General features: G+C 38.4%; 2 protein-coding genes across 5 annotated transcripts in view; one reads left to right on the forward strand and one right to left on the reverse strand.

The window, feature by feature from the left end:
- The first annotated feature begins 843 nt into the window (after positions 1-843).
- The window catches only part of LOC139122150 (uncharacterized), a 60,752-nt gene continuing 43,448 nt past the window's right edge, over positions 844-18,147 (forward strand). For all 4 annotated transcript variants that reach the window (XR_011549416.1, XR_011549415.1, XR_011549418.1 and 1 more), the window contains exon 1: positions 844-1,226. The gene's annotated coding sequence lies outside the window, so the exon portion shown is untranslated. The remainder of the gene's footprint in view (positions 1,227-18,147) is intronic.
- On the reverse strand, positions 12,683-13,639 carry LOC139122135 (uncharacterized). Its single transcript, XM_070687545.1, has 3 exons — positions 13,350-13,639; positions 13,104-13,178; positions 12,683-12,781 (listed from the first exon to the last, which is right to left on the reverse strand). The coding sequence occupies exons 1-3, from the start codon at positions 13,563-13,565 to the stop codon at positions 12,689-12,691; spliced, it is 384 nt and encodes a 127-aa protein (XP_070543646.1). The 5' UTR covers positions 13,566-13,639; the 3' UTR covers positions 12,683-12,688.

Genomic DNA, 18,147 nt, shown 5'->3' on the forward strand with positions numbered 1-18,147 from the left:
AAATTCATAATACAGTAGTATCTGGTTAAGTGCCTAATCTCATCTTTGAAAGACCATTTACATGATCGCGACCCTGATTGGTAGCACTGAGACAAAAAGGGGAATTTGCATAACAGTGTGATGGACATAAGTTGTCTATGGAAATGAAGTAAGTAAAAATTGCCTTACAGTTTTTCTAATTAACAGACGTTTGCATGGATGTGGCTGAGAAGTTTGTGCCCTGGCATCTCTGCTACACGGATAAAGTGCGCCGCGTACCAGAGTTCAAATCCAAACCGTGCGGGTAAATTTGACATATGGGTTTTGGTTATTTTTCAGTGTGGGGGGGGGGGGGGGGGGGGTCATCAAATTTTTTCGTCTGACAAAGGGGTCATCTTTTTTTCACAGAAAATGCAGAGGCCATATTTTTTTGAAAACCGTCAACAAGATTTTGCCCCCCCAGGCGAACGGTCCCTAAAACTAGTGAAAAATAAACAGCTGCACGTCACGTTAGTTTTCTTTGTGTTCTAAAACGTAAACTGTGATAGGGGGATTATTATGGGAGAAGGCTGAAAATGCGTTTCATACGCTGTGTATCTAAAACTGGAAGGGAAGAGTGTTGCATGATTTGGGCGACCGTTTGTGTTGGAACCCACAATATAACGGCCATCTCTTCAAAAAAAAATGGGGAAGAGTGTTGTATTTGGGCACAGTCCCCGCACAGTCCCTCTATCGATGGATAGAGGGCCGGGATAGAGGGACTGTGATTTGGGCAATCATCTGTGCTGGAGCCCTCAACGCTTGAAGTTGTAAAGGGAATTCTATGGGGTGGTTGGTATTTGTCACATGACCTCGCTAGGGATATAAAACCGACTGTACCATGTGTACAGCTGGTCTAAAGCGCGTTTGATATGATGAACACTGGTCTTGATGATTACAGTCAACTGTTGTTATTATTTCTGTAGTTGGCTGTGCTTTAAACGTATTTTTACATAGCTTTCTACGCGGTACGGTGCCTCTGCTGCAGAGTTAGCCTGCAGTTTCCTGTGGAACTCCAGGACAAGACGTCATGTTCACTGAACTGAACTTCGGTGAGAACGACGTCCGTTTGCGTCGAGCGACAGCCGAACGCACGTCAGTGACCTGGTTGTAAACCAAAAATACTACGATAGCAGTGCGACTCCTGACGGACCAGCACGGGGAATGAATTAATTTTTTTTGGAGAAAAGCGAGGGAATAGGGAGCTGGTAAGTACAAGACGCCTTGTCTTCGAGCTCATTTTGCGTTTCTTGCCACAGACAAATTTCTCCCGGTCTGTGTTCTTGCTGAACGTCTCGGAGCGTCGCACTGGAATTTTGGGAACCACCTGTACGGCAATTTATTCATTCTTTGTAGTGAGAAAATTCTCCGTACCACATGGGTTAATTCCAGTGCCAAAGTTACATAGTGGGCTAATATAGTTTTTTGTATATAGTAATTTCTTGTCTTGAAAGGCTTGTTTATTTTTATGAGCCTACATTATTAGACAGGACGAGAATTTTTGAAAATTTGTCTTGGGCGGAAGATTTTTCCCAGTGTTTGGAAATAAATACGCCTGGGAGTATTTAATTAGCCCATTGATAGAAATAGTCCCCAGTTTGTTGGTTTATGCAAGTTAACATCTTGGTGTGACTTGTCTAAATTAGACAATGACATTTCTAATTTCTTCAAGTTAAGATCTCGGTTTGACTTGTTTAAATTGGGGACAGAGTAGATAGAAATGCAAATGGGGTGTTATTAAAGGCCAGGGACTTGATACCCGGGATCAAGTTAATCCCGTTCACCTTTGACATTCACGGGCGGGATCGAATGTTTATGTCTTTGTAAATTACGGTCACGTTAGTGTGCACAGGAGGTTGTAAACAGGCCAATGTGTTGACATGCAAACACCAGATTATACCTAACTGAATATAACGGCGAGACCTGCAGTACACTGAGAAATGTTTCATGGAGCGGCCCGCATGCTTGTAGCAATAACAGGTGTACTTCAACAGTAATGACAAAGGTACAGCACGACGCCGCCGCAACTGACGGCATTATTACGTTCCGAATTAGGCCTACCCGGGGCCCGGGCTGCAACGTATAATCGTTGCAGCCAAACGATAGCACAAACGTCGTGCCATTGCCAAAATACTCTGCTATTTCCGATCGTATCGTCTGCAGAACTACTAAAAGCCCTCTCACTAAAAAAATAATTACGGTTTGAAATCGTTGAATTAATCCGAAATTAACACCGTGGTGCATTAATCTATAAGCTTATTTAATAAATAGAAATAATAAAATGTGACATCTTTGATCATAAGTAACGTGGTGTTGAAGAACATGTTGAACAGACGACTACAGCGACTATTTTCTGTAAGTATAATCAATCTTTAGCAAACTTGCGAATCAAGCATCTGAAGAGTATCTTCAACACTTTTGTTCTACTCTTGTTATAAAATAAGTCAAATTTCGGGAAAGTATCTGTACATTTTCGATATCTGTGCAGCACAAATGTGTAAACTGATACTGCATCTCTCCATCATGATTCATATAGACTATGATCAGTTCGCGAGTGCATGAACCACTTCTCTCTCTCTCTCTCTCTCTCTCTCTCTCTCTCTCTCTCTCTCTCAAGTCTAGCCATTTGATGTTTTATTTTGCCGACATTTTATTTAACCCTTCACGATCACCGCTCAATATTAATGTCGATTTCGATTTGCGATGTTTACCGGGTAAACTTCGTAACTGGAGACATGTCACGGCCTGGAGCTAGTCATCACCATCGAAAGTCTGTAAACGTTTTTGTTTCCGAATGGACATATTTAAATGCACAGGTAACAGGATTTACATGTAATCACGTGTGTCTTCAAATTTTATAGTAATACATGAATTCTACCAATCATCAACCACCGAACACATAAAAACAACAATGGTCGCGGCTATGGGTTCAAGGACTCTCACGAAGAGACACCATCATTGTCGCAGAATTGTTTTGACTAGTTTTAAGGAGAATACGGGCGATCTGCGTACGGTCGCACATCAAACCGACAAGTGTATGCTTAGATAAGTGTACGCTTATGATGTCCGAAAAGTTGTTTATTCAACTAACTGAGTCATCGCCTTTGTTATCGCCTAAACATCCCCGGTTTTTTTCGGAGAGACTGCAACATGAATATCCCCTAATGCATAGAGTACGGCTGTTCATCCAATTTGTTTATTCACTGTTTCGCAAAACATCTCGTCAGATATGTGCTTTGGCGAACGGACCAAGTTCTTGTACGTTGGTCAGAAATAAATGACAATATAGGTTTGGATATTACATCTGTCAAATTAGGACAGAGTATTGAAGATGAAATTACTTTCATCGATCCACATAGAAGAGAAAGAATGAGTCAGTGAATGTCGAATCATAGACGGGAGAATCGAGACAGTCCACTGTCTATAGTTTAATCAATTGTGAACAAAAGTATTTCGATTAATTTACTAATAATGCAAACAGAAAGGAAATTTTATTCAGCTTGATAAAAGTCACCGCTTTTCCTTGACATCGGATTCCATGCAAATGGAGCAACACACGATGTCGTTTAGGTCCTCAAAAATCTTTTAAAACGGCAAGACGATAATAATAATAATAATACTTTTCACAACAGCTAAATCTGAAAGTACTTGAATCTGAACTTTACATGACAGTTCTGTGGAAGAAATGATTGGAAATAGCGGCGAGGCTTGGTACGGCGTCCACGCAAGAACGCGCTATGGTTTGCGTGACATACTAGCGGGCACAGGCGCTCGAGCTGGGTAGTCTGCTAAATAGATCACTTTTCGGCTCGATCTATCTGTCCCGTAGTCGACATGCCCGCACTGCAACCTAATGAGTGTTTAGGTTGCTATCGTGGGCATATCGACTACGGAATCGATAGATCGCGCCGAAAATCGATCTATTTAGCAGACTACCAAGCTACAGAGTGCCTGTGCTTGCGGGTCTGCACTGCGGCCGCTCTATCTAATTACAATGCTGTGCTGTATCTAACACGTTGACATCGCAAACGTTTACCACTTCACACCTGTATCGCGTCCTTTTTTGATTGACAGCTTGCAGACCTTTGTTACGGCCGCTTGCCACGCTAGTTGAAGACAAAGAAAAATACCTTCATCGATCAAAATCAGCTTTATTTATGCTCAAATCAGAAAATTTTATCGATACATTCAATCACTAGACATTCATAGTTAGGTATAGGTGCATGGACGCCTAAGTTTCTTCGCCTGTGACCATTTTGGCATGGTTTTTACGGAGCGATCGAGCGTGACGCTACCCAAGCTATGCTTTGCATGAACTAACTCCAACAGGGACAGCTAGCTATTTATACCCAGCCCTGGCCTGGAAAGGAAAGGCGATGACTTATTTTTAAAGCTGAATAAAATGCTCTCTCTGGTTGTGTAACTCTGTCGATCGAAATACAGTTCCCAGTTGATTAATCGTGGAAGTCTCGTTCTCCACTTCGATAATTACTGACTCGTTCCTTCACTATTTCTTACAATGAATGAACCATCGGTTTCCATAGCTACTAAGTGGAATCCGGCCTCACCGATGTCCCTGTCCTGATTCGGAGAGCAACTTTCAAACTGCATGTTGAGGTTCAGATGTCCGATTTTTTCATATTTAAAAGGCTTATTGATTTACAGAGAACGCCTTTCTTGATTTTACATGTAGCTGTAACTATCACATGAGGGCAATTGAAAATTTAAAACCAAATAGCCAGCGGGAAAAAATTCGACGACTCTGTCTCAGCAGCGCTCGCAATGAAAAAAATTCGCAAAATACCTGAAGTCGGTATCATTGCTCCGCCATGTTTATTGTTGGTTGTAAGGCCAGTTTAAAAGTCATGGACTTTCTCCACAGTAAAATTCATATAAGTGCCATACCACGAAGTTCCCTGTGCATTTCAATATGTCTATTTGGAAGCAAATGTGTCACAGACATCAACAGTTGCGAACTTTACCAGTTTTCGATACGAAAGATGCAATATATTAACAGCGTTGTTCATGTTGTGTTTTGAGTCTGATATCGAATAGAACAGGAAAAAACTAACGATTAGAGTGACGAGAGAGACCATGCCCGATACGGGACATTGACATCAACTATTGCAGTGACCAGAAACTTCAAACTGATATTTAAATGTCGACAAAATAAAACATCAAAATGCCAGGAGAGAGAGAGAGAGAGAGATGTTAATTGGTTTACGCTGTCGCGAACTGATTATAGTCTTTCGGATATGACTTCAGTATAGATGCTACACAGACATCGAAAATGTACACCTACTTTCCATAAATTTGACTGATCTTATAATGAGAGTAGAACAAATCCAAAAGTGTTGGTTGTAAGTAAATCTTCAGATCTTGGTTTCCCAACTTTGTGAAGTCAGACCACACTTACTGAAAATGGCCGTCAGAGACTACTCTTAAAAAATATTATCTTCAACACCACGTTTCTTATGATCGGTGATGTCAATTTTTATTATTTTTACAAAAATTTAATGCATTAAACGCTCTTAGATTATCTAATCTGCCTGTCATGGAGTTGCAATATATTTCCAAGGGCCGGCACACGATGTCAACTTACGCGTCATCCATCGAGTGGCCGGTGGCAAAGTGTCACAGATCGCTCCGTCTGTAATCGCGGCCACTTTGATTTTGATGTGACACCCACGTGCTTTTTAGGTTTGAGGTTTTTTTGTAACCTACAGCATAGACGAATTTGTCGACCCCCACAAAATTTAACAGTCCATGCTTTGAAGCAGTCTCCACATAGCAAACATGTCTCGCGTAAATTTCATTATCGTTGTTTCAATTAATTCGACCACTACATTATTTCGCAGTTTTAATTTCCTATTAATTCGACGATTTCAAATCGTAATTATTTTTTCCTGGTCGAATTGATAGGGTTTTTACGGTAATCAACCCCGCCCTCGCAGAGGCATGGTAGGGTGTGATCGATGCAAATCACAAGTGGCTATTTCGCTGCACAAATTTCAATAAAACAATAGCAAAAACGCGTTATAGGGTAGGTCAGTTCATCGGAACAGCACAATATTTTTTTCTTGGTCTTTTGGCCCAGAATAAAATGTAAAGCCAATCCAGGCTGGCACTTTGATCACAAAAGGTCATCAAATAAATCAATTGACATGATATCATCATACATTTTTACAAAACTGGAACTTCAAGTTATGTACGATGTACTATTTCTGGACATATCACTTAGGAGAGTTCATTAAATATGCAAATGAAAACATAATTAACACTATTCTAATAGATACCTTTAAACACAATTAAAGCAACATCAGCTTAACATCTATACCAAGGTTCAATAGAATTAGTAGTATTAGTAGTATTTCTTGAAATATCATCATACATGTAATTATAAAAATTAACTGTTACAGTGTGTATAGCACAATTTATTGATTTGACACAGCTAAATGTCTTTGCATGCTACTACAACTTTTTTAGTTTAACCAGTGTTCGAAATAATCGGTGGCAATGGTGGCATTTGCCACCAAAACCTGTCAATCTGCCACCAATTTTTTTTTCTGGTGGTATTTTTCTGCCACCACATTTTTGGTCATCATGTCATCGATCCTACGGCTTGAATGAAGGAACACTAAAGGAATACGTGTTGGCCTTAGAAAGCTACTTCGTTTACATTTTCAATCCAACTGAAATTTGGGCCGTCGCAAAATAATTGTCCTTTGGGAATAGATTTGGGCCGCGTCCACGCTTATCCACACCTACCGCACCGGTACGAGAGAAAGGGCCGATGTACATTTACCGACGTCCTATGTGACCTCTGACCTATTAAAGTTCAAAATGGCGCATTTGAATAATGAGACGTCGTTTCTACTGTTCTTGATTTTCGTGCGTTTTTTTACGCACAAAAAGGGCAAATATGACCACCACTTGCCCTTCTAATCATCGGAGAGATCTTCACTATTTATTGGATGAGCATAGGGTATATGTAGTAGTACGACGGTGGTGGAGAAATTATCAGTGCAGGGCATTTTTGACATCGTTGCTCAGTGACGTCTCGTACGTGCACTGTAAATCGAATGACATGTCTCGCTTGCGGAGCAAAAGTTGTTGGGAGATAACTTTTGCGTACATGAAATGATAAAGACTGGATTGAAAACTTCCGATAAGTGTAAAATTTAGTTTCAGACACCGTTTGTTTTGTGTGAATAGGGTGACTAATTCAACATCGATCCATGGCGGAGGGCTAGATCAACGGGACCAGGGCCGACGCAATGTGCCCACACTCGACTCGTGCGTCGACCCTGAACCCCCTTCTTGCCGGGGACAGCGGAAAAAACTCATTAGCATTTTGGCATGAATGAAAACGTAGCGTGAATCCAAACTTGTGATTGGCTAATATCGATGACAGTAGCTTTTGTACACTTGTCATGTTAATTGTTGCCCTCTGTGATAGCCGCATATGCAGTGATGCGGCTTAAAATAAATGCATATTGTGACATTTTTAAAACAGAGCCGAACCGCAGCCTGCGTGAATTACATGTTTTGATAGGCTGTTCTTGATTACAGTAACAGCTGTCAAGTCGATGTTTTGCATATTCTATAAACATGTGCAGTGTTCAGACTGAGACTGTATGTGCTGCCCGGTTACCGGTGTGTTTCATCATGAAGCTAAAAATAACGGTTGCCTTTGACAACTCTGTGCTCTTTCTTTGCTCAAATGACAAAATTAATGGTCGTTTACATCAAAAAACGGTAATAAATTACGGGATTTTAATTCCTGTGACCAATTTAATTTGGTTTAGGAGAACAACAGAGAAGGTCGTGACCTGACTGACAACTGGCAAGAGAAAATGCAAATTTGTACCAGACGCAACATTCAGTCACACATGCAAATAGTAATTTGTGTTAAAAGTAGACCTCTTGTTCTGCGGTATACATGTTGCATATTTATTTTTTTGGGAATAGAGATTGTTCAGAATTATTTTAGATGATTTCTTTCTGTTTTGTTTTAACGGACAGCCAAGGTTATGTAACATCATAATATATTTAACACTGCTCCTCAAGTTGTCTGAGTGAATAAGCAGTCTAATTTTTCCATGAACACATGGCATACTAGGTGAAAGTGCATTGTACATTTTTGTGTGTTGACCACGAGGCACAAAATCGAAATGGCGACAAAGAGAACAATTGAATCATTTTTCATCAAGAAAAGACTAAAAACTTTGGAGGTAATCAACTTTTTATTGATGCTGGTACAGTCTTGACCCCATTCATGGAGGTGAACTAATTCTGTGTTCAGACATTGGTGTTTAGCTTCTGTTGTACAATAAACCCTCAAGAAAATGAGGGTCCAATTTTACTATGATCTACATTTCTTTTTAAAGCTGACTGCATTTTATTGGCTTGCTATAATTATTGTTGTGCTCTGCTTGACCGTAGTGTTTCATTTCATTTTTAAATAACTTTTTTAAAGGTGGTAGTTCTCAGATATCTGCTGGTGATGGTAGCCCTCCTACTCAGCCCTCTGCTGTTAGGTCCCAGCATGGCATTAACCAAAATGGTGGTAATGGTGTTGATTCTGATGCATGTGGTAACCCAGTGCTATCCACGCCAGCTTCTAGCAGTAGTTGTAGTGACAGCTCCTTAACTAACATTAAACCAATACCCACCCAGCTGATTTGTCGTTCATCAACTTCAGCAACACACTCTGTGTAGTTGAAAACTTTACAGAAATGGAAAATGTTGCCAGAAATATCAGGCAAACATGGTTGAAATATGAGACGGACAAAGACGACAGTACATTAATAAAGAGAATATGGTGTAGTATTTGTAGGGAGCATGCTAAAAACAAAAGCATTAATTTGGTAGTTGGAACAACAAACATAAAGAAAGATGTAGTTCTTAAGCACAAGAAATCAAAAGAACATGCAGCTGCAACACAAACTTGGCTAGCACAACAGAAGTTAAGTCGAAAAGAACACACTGATATCATGAGAGGTATAAAGAGGATGGAAGAAGAGAAAAATATACAGATGATAAAACTATTCAATACAGCACACTATTTAGCAGTCCATGAGCGCCCCTTTACTGATTTTCCTGATTTAGTAAAACTACAAAACACTAATGGTGCTGAACTTGGGGAGAACTATTGCAATGACAAAGGGGCCAAAATGTTTGTGGCAAATATTGCTGGTGTGTTATTTGATGATGTCAAAGAGCTCCTTCATGATAGTGATTTCTTTTCTGTGCTATGCGATGGTAGCACAGATCGAAGTGATGTTGAACGTGAGCTTGTCTTTGTCAGAGTTATGAAAAACGGCTACCCGTCAATGATTTATTTGTCACTAGAAAATTAGAGCATGCTAATGCGGATGGTGTCATAGCTGCACTAGATTCTGCTTTTGCAAGATTTGGTTTTACATCAGTAGAATGGAAGCACAAATTAGTGGGGTTTGGTGCAGATGGTGCTGCCGTCAACTTTGGTAGAAACAGATCTGTTGTAACTCTGTTGAAGGATGTTGCACCATGGATTGTCCAAATACACTGTATGGCTCATAGGTTAGAGTTGGCTATCAAAGATTGTTTCAAGGGGTCCTATTTCACTGATACAGTTGTAGATACTTTGACAACAATTTATTATTTTTACCACAACTCCCCAAAGAGGTTTCGTGAGCTTCATGCTGTGGCAGAAATTATGTCAGAGCAAGTCCTTAAGCCAGCCAGGGCCAATGGTACACGGTGGGTTGAGCATAAAGTGCAAGCAATTAAGAAAATGATGAAAAATTACACATCCATCTATAATCATCTGTGCACATTTGCTGAAACAAACGCAAATTCTGCAAATGATCGTGCTAAAGCAAGGGGCCTACTTAAAAAACTTACCCAATACCAGTTTGTACAGACCATGCATTGGGTTGCTGATATTCTAGATCAAATTGCCCAAATATCTCTGCTATTTCAACGCAATGACATAACAATCCCAAGTGCATTACGTAAAATGGAAACTTCAGTCACACAGTTGCGCTATATGCGTGATCATGATGGGGTCAATTACACTGCCTTCAAGGAAGAGGTTGGTGAAGGCACTGAGTACAAAACTGTACAGTTGTCTAACCTACAGCCACTGAATGTTGACAAAGTTGCTGCAATAGACAAACTACTCCCTATAATTGATGCTAGGTATGACAGCTTCCATGAGGACCACTTTCAGGCTTGCTTGGTGTTTGATCCCCTGAACTGGCCTGAAGAGCCAGAAGCCTTGCATGCATATGGCATTGATGAAATCAGGGGGTTAGCTGAGAAGTATGGCCCAGTCTTAGGAGATACCTTTGATCTGCTAACTACTCTGCATGAATGGCTTAATGTCAAATTGATTGTTAGAGCTCAACAGAGATTCAGGAGAAAGCACCCCCTTTCTATATTTGAGACTCTCTTCTTGGAAGATGCTGAAAGGGAAGAATTCAGTAGTATTTTGAAAATCATACACATCACACTAATTTATCCTCTGTCTACTGCTGTGTGTGAGAGGGGTTTTTCTGTAATGAAAGCAATCAAAAGTGATTGGAGGTGCAGACTGAATACACAGACATTAGATGAGCTCATGAGAGTCAAAATTCATGACCAGAACTTGGCTGGTCAAATGCAGAGAGCAGTAAACAGGTGGTGGTTGACTGGCAACACTCGGCGAAGGCCATATGTTACTCCCTATGGCCCAAGGGGTGACTTTGATAGTGATAGTTCTGGTGAGAATTCTGATTAAGTGTCAATTAAGGGACATGAAAATGTTACTGTGAACCTTGGCTGTGGTAAAATCTTGATTAAACAAAGAAAGTGTTTTTTCAATCACAGTACAGTAAATGTACATTTTCAAATTAACCCCTATGAATTTGACTTTGATAGCCACCAAACTAGATTTCTGAGAGAATTGCACATACCCCCTGTGACTTTGTAATGTTCTTGTGACATATGTTCATTGTAGTACACTGTTGAAAAAACGTGTAATAGTCCTTTCATGCATTGTATTCACATTGGTGATATACATAATAAAAAACTTGCAATTTATAAGCCAGTATGGGTGACTTTTTGTGATGTGTACTCACCCACAGATAATAAATAGAACATAATATTCAAGATCTTATGAATTAAGAATGAGTATTATACTGATCACATGATGTGTCAAACTGCCACCAGATTTTTTATAATTGCCACCTGATTTCAGATCTGGTGGCAAACTTTTGCCACAAGAAATAAAAAAGTATTTCTATCCCTGGTTTAACATATAGAGTTTTATCAAATTTACCACAATATATCTGGAATTATATGATACTAGTACATTGATGGTGCAAATACAACAATCTGATTGGTCAAGATGCAAAAAGAACCGTGTTATATTGGCGGTATACCACGACTTGCATACGCGGAGAGCTCTCAACTTGAGCAAAAATCCATTATGACGTTGCACGCCATAATTTCAATATACTGTTATGATATAATAGCAATGAATCACACCCAGCTACAGTATACCACATGATTTTGACCAGTTCATTTCATATAAGCACAAGCGATAGCGAGTGCATATAGTCATGAACTGGTCAAAATCTCATGGTATACCATCACTGGATGTGCTTTATTGCTTAAATATCATACTTATTATTTTCATTAAATATGCAAATCAGCAATTAATTGACATTATCTGCTGAAGTGTTTGCACAGTATAATATAGAGTACTATGAAATTAACATATGTACAACATTTCATCACATTTGAGATAATATTTCTTGACATAGCATCCTATCAAATATGCAAATTAGCTATTAATTGGCATGACCCTGCTAAATGTCTCCTCACACAGTTACAGCTCTGGTATATATATATATACCAAGTTTCATCAAATTTGAGTCGGCATTTCCTAACATATTGCCATAATTATGAAAATTCATCAAATATGCAAATTCGCAATTTATTGACACAATACTGACAAATATCTTTGTGTGAGCAATATTAGAGCTCTTTGTGACCAATATGTACAAAGTTTCATCAAATTCAGCAAAGTCTTTTTTTTTTTTTAGTCCATCATCCAACGGGTACTAGCCCATTTACAGGATGAGGTACCCATAACCCACAACCCCAATGGAGCACAGAGGAGTAAAGTTCCTTGCTCAAGGGCACAACACCCAGCTAGAGTCTCGAATTCACCGTCCTCCGACAGTGAATCCGTTACTCTGGATCTACCGGGACTTGAACCGGGTCTCGAACTCGCCATCCTCCGATAGTGAGTCCGTTACCCAAACCACTGGTCTATGGTGCCTCCTCTTTTGAGAAACCTCCTTTACAAAAATCACTAATTCTGCAAATTACCATTTATTATGCATGCTACACTCAAAACAATGGACATGCAAATGTAGGCAGTAGCCTCTAATCTTTGTATCAAGTTTTAAAGGAATGGCTAAGGCTCTAGCATGCCTGGTATATCTGCTTGGACGGATAGACAGACAGATACATATACAGTTGGACAGCCTAAACTACCATAAGTTTCCTTGAGTTATTTCATCTGCGGAAACTTAAAATACATGGATGGAAATTTCAATTAATCAGTGAAACAGTGCTCCTATCCCGGCATTCTCCAAAATGTTTATATATGTATCAAATTTACCTTTCAAACCTCCTATCTCCATTCTTGTATTTTGGTTTGACAAAACTTCATCATTTTATTTATACTATTTGCATCGTACTCCCGGATATTTTTTTGCATTTCATCCTGACAATAGAGGAGAAAATATTTAAAAATATGTAAATAAATAAATCGGCTAATAGATAGATAAATGGTTCAAGAAGTATACAAATAAGAGAACTTTGATAAAAGATAAGAAAATGTTTCCATCACTATAAAACACTGTGGAATATCAAAAATGAAGAGGTTCATCATGACCTTATCAGTATGCTACAATATTACTATCATGTCTTTTGAAGAAACCTCATTAGTTGATTCATACTGCATTCAGTTATTTACAGTGCTTTTAAGGTTTTGTAATTTGGAGCAAAAATATCAATTCTGACTCTAAGGTTGTAAGAATACTTACATATATTTCTTGTCTTGGAACCTCCTGTGTTGGGTTTGTGAAATATAATTTTGCTAGGAGTTGTACTAAGGTGTTCTGTGTCAAAAGATTTGAAATAAAATATGTAATCAGTGTAAATATCTGTCTGACAGCCGCATTCATTATGCACCAATACAAATACAAATTGATAGGTAGAAAAGAAGGCTCTAGATGGATGGATGGATCCATACAAAACTTATAAAGTTGACTTTTTATATGCATACTTACATATTCATAGGAGCCTTTCCTAACTTCAAAATGTTTCTTTTGTTGTTTACTTAGTTTCATCACTGCTTTCTTGATCTTATCATTTTCCTCTATAACCCTTTCTACTTTTGACTGTACATCCTTCAGAGTCTTCAATATCATCTGAAGTGTGTTGTTGTTGGTGGTGATGTTGTTGTTGTTGCCACTGTTCTTATTATTGCTGCTAGTGCTGGTCATGCCTGTGTTTTGATTAAAACTTGCTTTATTTGGTGCAAGTCTTCCAACCCTCTGACTTTACAGTTGAAATTCTTGGCCTGTGAAAACAATTAGAAATGCACATTATTCACAAAGTTTGAGCTCACTATAAAGTTGATTTTGAGATGATTAATAGGAAACCATCATAAGCAGAGTAAACAGACTAATGATGAGATACTGGCAATTCTGTTGTTGTCTTATACAGGATTGTTAAATATTAAGTTAAAAGGTCCTAGTCTTAACCCTTTGAACGCCAAAGTCAATTGTTATCACTTTATAAAATGGACTTCAGTCAATATTCTTCTGATTTTGTCAAAATGTTGACCAAAAACTGTTGCCAATGAAATATGATATCAATTTGGTCAACATTATAAAAAATTTACCAAAAACAATTTGAATAAAATTGATAAAATGTTGCTCTAAAATTTTGGTTGGAAAAATTATGGCACCCAGAGGGTTAATCCCTGGTTTCATATTTAGGTTACTTGTGAACTGTCCATAAATAGTCCCTTATTCCCTTCCTGTTTCAATGGTCAATCACTTCACTTTTGAAATCTTTATCAATTAACACACTCCCCCGTCAATGAGGCCTGAGGACTACAGGTATGTCAGATTGGTGCCATTGTCTCTGCCAATATTGTCTACATAGGATGTTACTCAAATAAGTAGTCAAAAAATTATAGAAGACTTTAAAATCTTAACTGACAATCAGTCCACCAACTTTCATTTTGTTAAAACACGGTCCCTCCACAAAAGGACTGTGGTTAAAACTGAGAAACTAACAATTTAGGGATATATCAGTTTCTTTGGCCTGGGGGGAGTGGGGAGTGGTGCATTATTTTGTATTTTGTGCCATCGTCAAAGAGTGGCTGAACTCCCCTATTTCGACTTTGGAAAACAGGGCCCCTACATGGGACAATAGTAAAACAAAAAGGGGAATATAAAATCAATAATTCAGTATGTATGACAGAATCTTCAAAATACACCCCAAAATTATATATATATATATATATATATATATATATATATATATATATATATAATATATATATATATATATATATTATATATATATATAATTTTGGGGTGTATTTTGAAGATTCTGTCATTATGTGTTTTATGAAATTGTTGTCATGTTGTCATGTCAGTTGTAAGAAAGGGTCTTAAAAGTGTCCATTTTAAATTTTGAATTTCAGTATTTTGAATTACAGTATTTTGAATGACCTGTGAATGTATTTTACACTTTCTATGTATAAGCAGATATTAGAGCATGAAATATTAGAGCATGTTGCTTTCTAATACTGAATTTTCATAGAGAAAACAGAAAAGTATCAGTCAGGAACTTGTGATGCTTTTCATATGAACTGCAGATTTCATGATGATTAGTACACTTCGCAAAACATTGACTTTCAATTTACAGACATCAAGATATGTCTGACATACATCTCTGATACGTGACCGTGTCCGAAAGGCGTGTTGAAAAATATTAAACATCCAGATATCTCTGATGTGTGATATATTAAAGTTTCAGGCTTTGAAAGGGCCCTGAAAAATATGTCTAATTATTATTAAAGTTACGTACTCAAAGAGTGTGCTGCAAAATGCAACTGAATGAAGAAATTTGTGGCCAACACAATGGCTTTTAGGCAAGTATGAGCCTGTGTTGAAATTCAAAAATTAGGGTTTAACCCTTTCCTGCCAGACAGTAATAACTGTATCACTTCCCCATCAGCCAAGTCAGTAAAAAGCAGTATTGAGCCAAAACATGATGTATTTTCACCCACTTGGCTTGGTATGTTATAGCATCTTTTGTCCAAAAAAAATCAACTTTACAGTATTATGTTTTCAACAGCCTTCAAATGTACAGTATTATGTTAAAATACATCATATGGAATACGTTGTGTTTCATTAATTTAACCATCTTGACCTGATGGTGAAATATGGACTTGGCAGGAAAGGGTTAACCTAGGACTAATTGCAACAGAAATTATTTCTTCACCATGGCCTTCAGAAAGGTCTCACTAATGACATATTCAAAGTATAGGAAAATCTAAGGGGTGCAAAATGGTTAAATTTGCATATATTCAAATTAGCTATATATCGCCTTTAAAATGACTGCTATACTCACATTTTAGGCATGTAAATTGACTTCAAGTAACTTTTTTCATTGCAACACAATTTAGTTAGGTTCAACAAGTCATTTTCTAAATGTCTTGAACAATAAATATCATGCAAAGTAGCTCATTTGCACATATTCACAGTTTCAATTATTTCAGACAAAATGAATGTTTAAGCTCATATATAAACAAATTCTTTCTCTATGAAATTAAGGTTTTGCAAGAATTATCAATTCCATAGCAAAAAAATATGGGGTTGACCTAATTTGCATGCTAATTATTTTAATATAAAAGGCCTAATTTGCATAGTTTGACACAAACGGTCTTCTGAATACAATAAGACTACAATAGCTTTCATGGACATTTTCTGGTTAGTCAGAAATGGAGGTATGTAAGGGTGCTGGAAATCGACAAGTGCGGGGCCAAAGTGAGGGCTAGCACAATCAAAGTGCGAGCGAATGTGAGGGCTTGAAGTGAGGGCTCTCACAATCGAAGTGCGAGCAAATGTGAGGGCTAGAAGTGAGGGCTCTCACAATCGAAGTGCGAGCGAATGTGAGGGCTTGAAGTGAGGGGCGCCTTGAACCGATCAAATTTGGGCTCAGACATACGAAAAATGAGAGTCAAAGTCGCTTTCAACGTTGAATAAAAACTTACTATCTCCAGAACACAGTCGTGGCGCGGCATAGCTCTGTGAACTGTTGAACATTGGGCTGAGCGCGGACGGAACAAGTACACAATGACCTGCGTACAGATCATGACCCATTACATCACTTCCGTCTTTTTCGTTAACCTCTCCGTGTTTTTTAGTCAATGCATTTCAAATATCACAGATATCCTTTTTATTATTAATACATGCAACTCAAGCGAGCGATACTTCTTCTGGTACCATTGTACGACTATAGCGCGACTGATAAATGTGACTTCAGTCAAACCAGTTCACGACCTGGGCACGTGAACTCTGATACTGTTTATCCGACATGGCGTCGTATGCGGAGTTTTTGCCGGAGAATTTTCGAAGAAAGAGGAAACTTTTTTGAAGAAATTTTAGAGTGGCTTGTTCACCAGATAAAGTAAGATCATGGGAAAATGTATTTTTGGAGACTTGTCTGGTTCTCTATGATTGATTTTTTGAGGATAAAAAAAAATCAATAGCTACTAAAACTGAGAAATCAGACACCAGCAAATGACAAATTCTTCCTTACGTTTGTACTGACAGTATGCTTTTTATTTTCTCTGTACACAAAGTTTGATAATCATTTCAAAAGATCAATTGCATCAGAATATCAGGGGTCATGAATGCTTGTAATCTTTACATTTTGTTAACAATGATGGATATTTTACCTCAATAAAGAATGCCATTTGGTCAACGAGCCCTTGAATATTGTTCACTGAATCAATCTCATGGTCAATTATATTGTCACAGAAATCATAGCTATCTCTGTGTAGTCAGCGATTGAGCAGTCATTAGATAGAAATTTGACTGTCTCCTTTGTTTCATACTATATAATCAGAAAGCTCTGCGACCTTGCATCACATTCGTTGTTTGTCTGTAGCGGAAATGATTGTGCCGTCCTGGCTCTGAAACTTAAAGCCAACGACTTGATGATTAGAACAAGCAATCTATCGGCGAGCAACACATCGCGACCGAATCACTTGCTGTAAAACGAATATGCATCACCGTCCTATGCATGCATCGTGTATCCGCCTTGAGATAAACATAAACTCTGTGACAGGCATGTAGGATGCCAAAGACATTTTGTGCATTTACGTTTACAACAACCTAGACTTAGTCGATTGTAAGAAAGGTGGTGTTGAAACATATTTCAACTGAACGCAGTGGCTATTTCCCAGTAAAATACGTAACTCTCTCATGTGTCAATATCGGGTGTGGTCTCTCAGCGTACCGTCATTCTAATTTGTGTTAGATGGAAATGATCATTGCAGTTTAATCTTGAAATTGGCCAAACGTCATAACTAGACACTTAATTAATTATTGTCATGGTCTGGAGCAAGTTATCAGCTTGTATAAAAGTCGGAAGTTTTTGCTTCCGAAGGGGCGCACGCGTAAAACACTGAACGTGTAACTAAAACTCACCGTTGAAAATTTTCAGACTTTCAAAATTAAGCCGGTTGTACTGTCAACAATAAATAAGAAAGAGCAATACTGCCGACCTCAAAGACTCCGCGTATTTTTTCAACCTTACCAATGCAGCAATGGCGAGAGTATGAGTCTAAAAATATTACATCACGGTATTTGGCTTGAATATGCCATCGACCCGATGAACACGTTAAATTCGGACACCTGAACCCTGACGCTACCCTGACGCAAAACCTGTAAGGTGGTGAAATCTCCGATATATATCGGATATTTACCTGCGATTTGACAAAATCTAGTATCGTCTAGTATCGAAGCTAGAGTCAGTCCTTGGAAGTCGGGTTTGGCCAGA

Source organism: Ptychodera flava, chromosome 21 (assembly GCF_041260155.1).
Source record: "Ptychodera flava strain L36383 chromosome 21, AS_Pfla_20210202, whole genome shotgun sequence".
Taxonomy (NCBI): Eukaryota; Metazoa; Hemichordata; class Enteropneusta; family Ptychoderidae; genus Ptychodera; species Ptychodera flava.

Coding starts and splice junctions, on each gene's coding strand:
- LOC139122135 (XM_070687545.1), bottom strand. CDS start 13,565: ATGACCAGCACTAGCAGCAATAATAAGAACAGTGGCAACAACAACAAC. Junction 13,179..13,349: donor GGAAAGGCTCCTATGAATAT/GTAAGTATGCAT, acceptor CTTTTGACACAG/AACACCTTAGTACAACTCCT. Junction 12,782..13,103: donor TTCCAAGACAAGAAATATAT/GTAAGTATTCTT, acceptor CTCTATTGTCAG/GATGAAATGCAAAAAAATAT.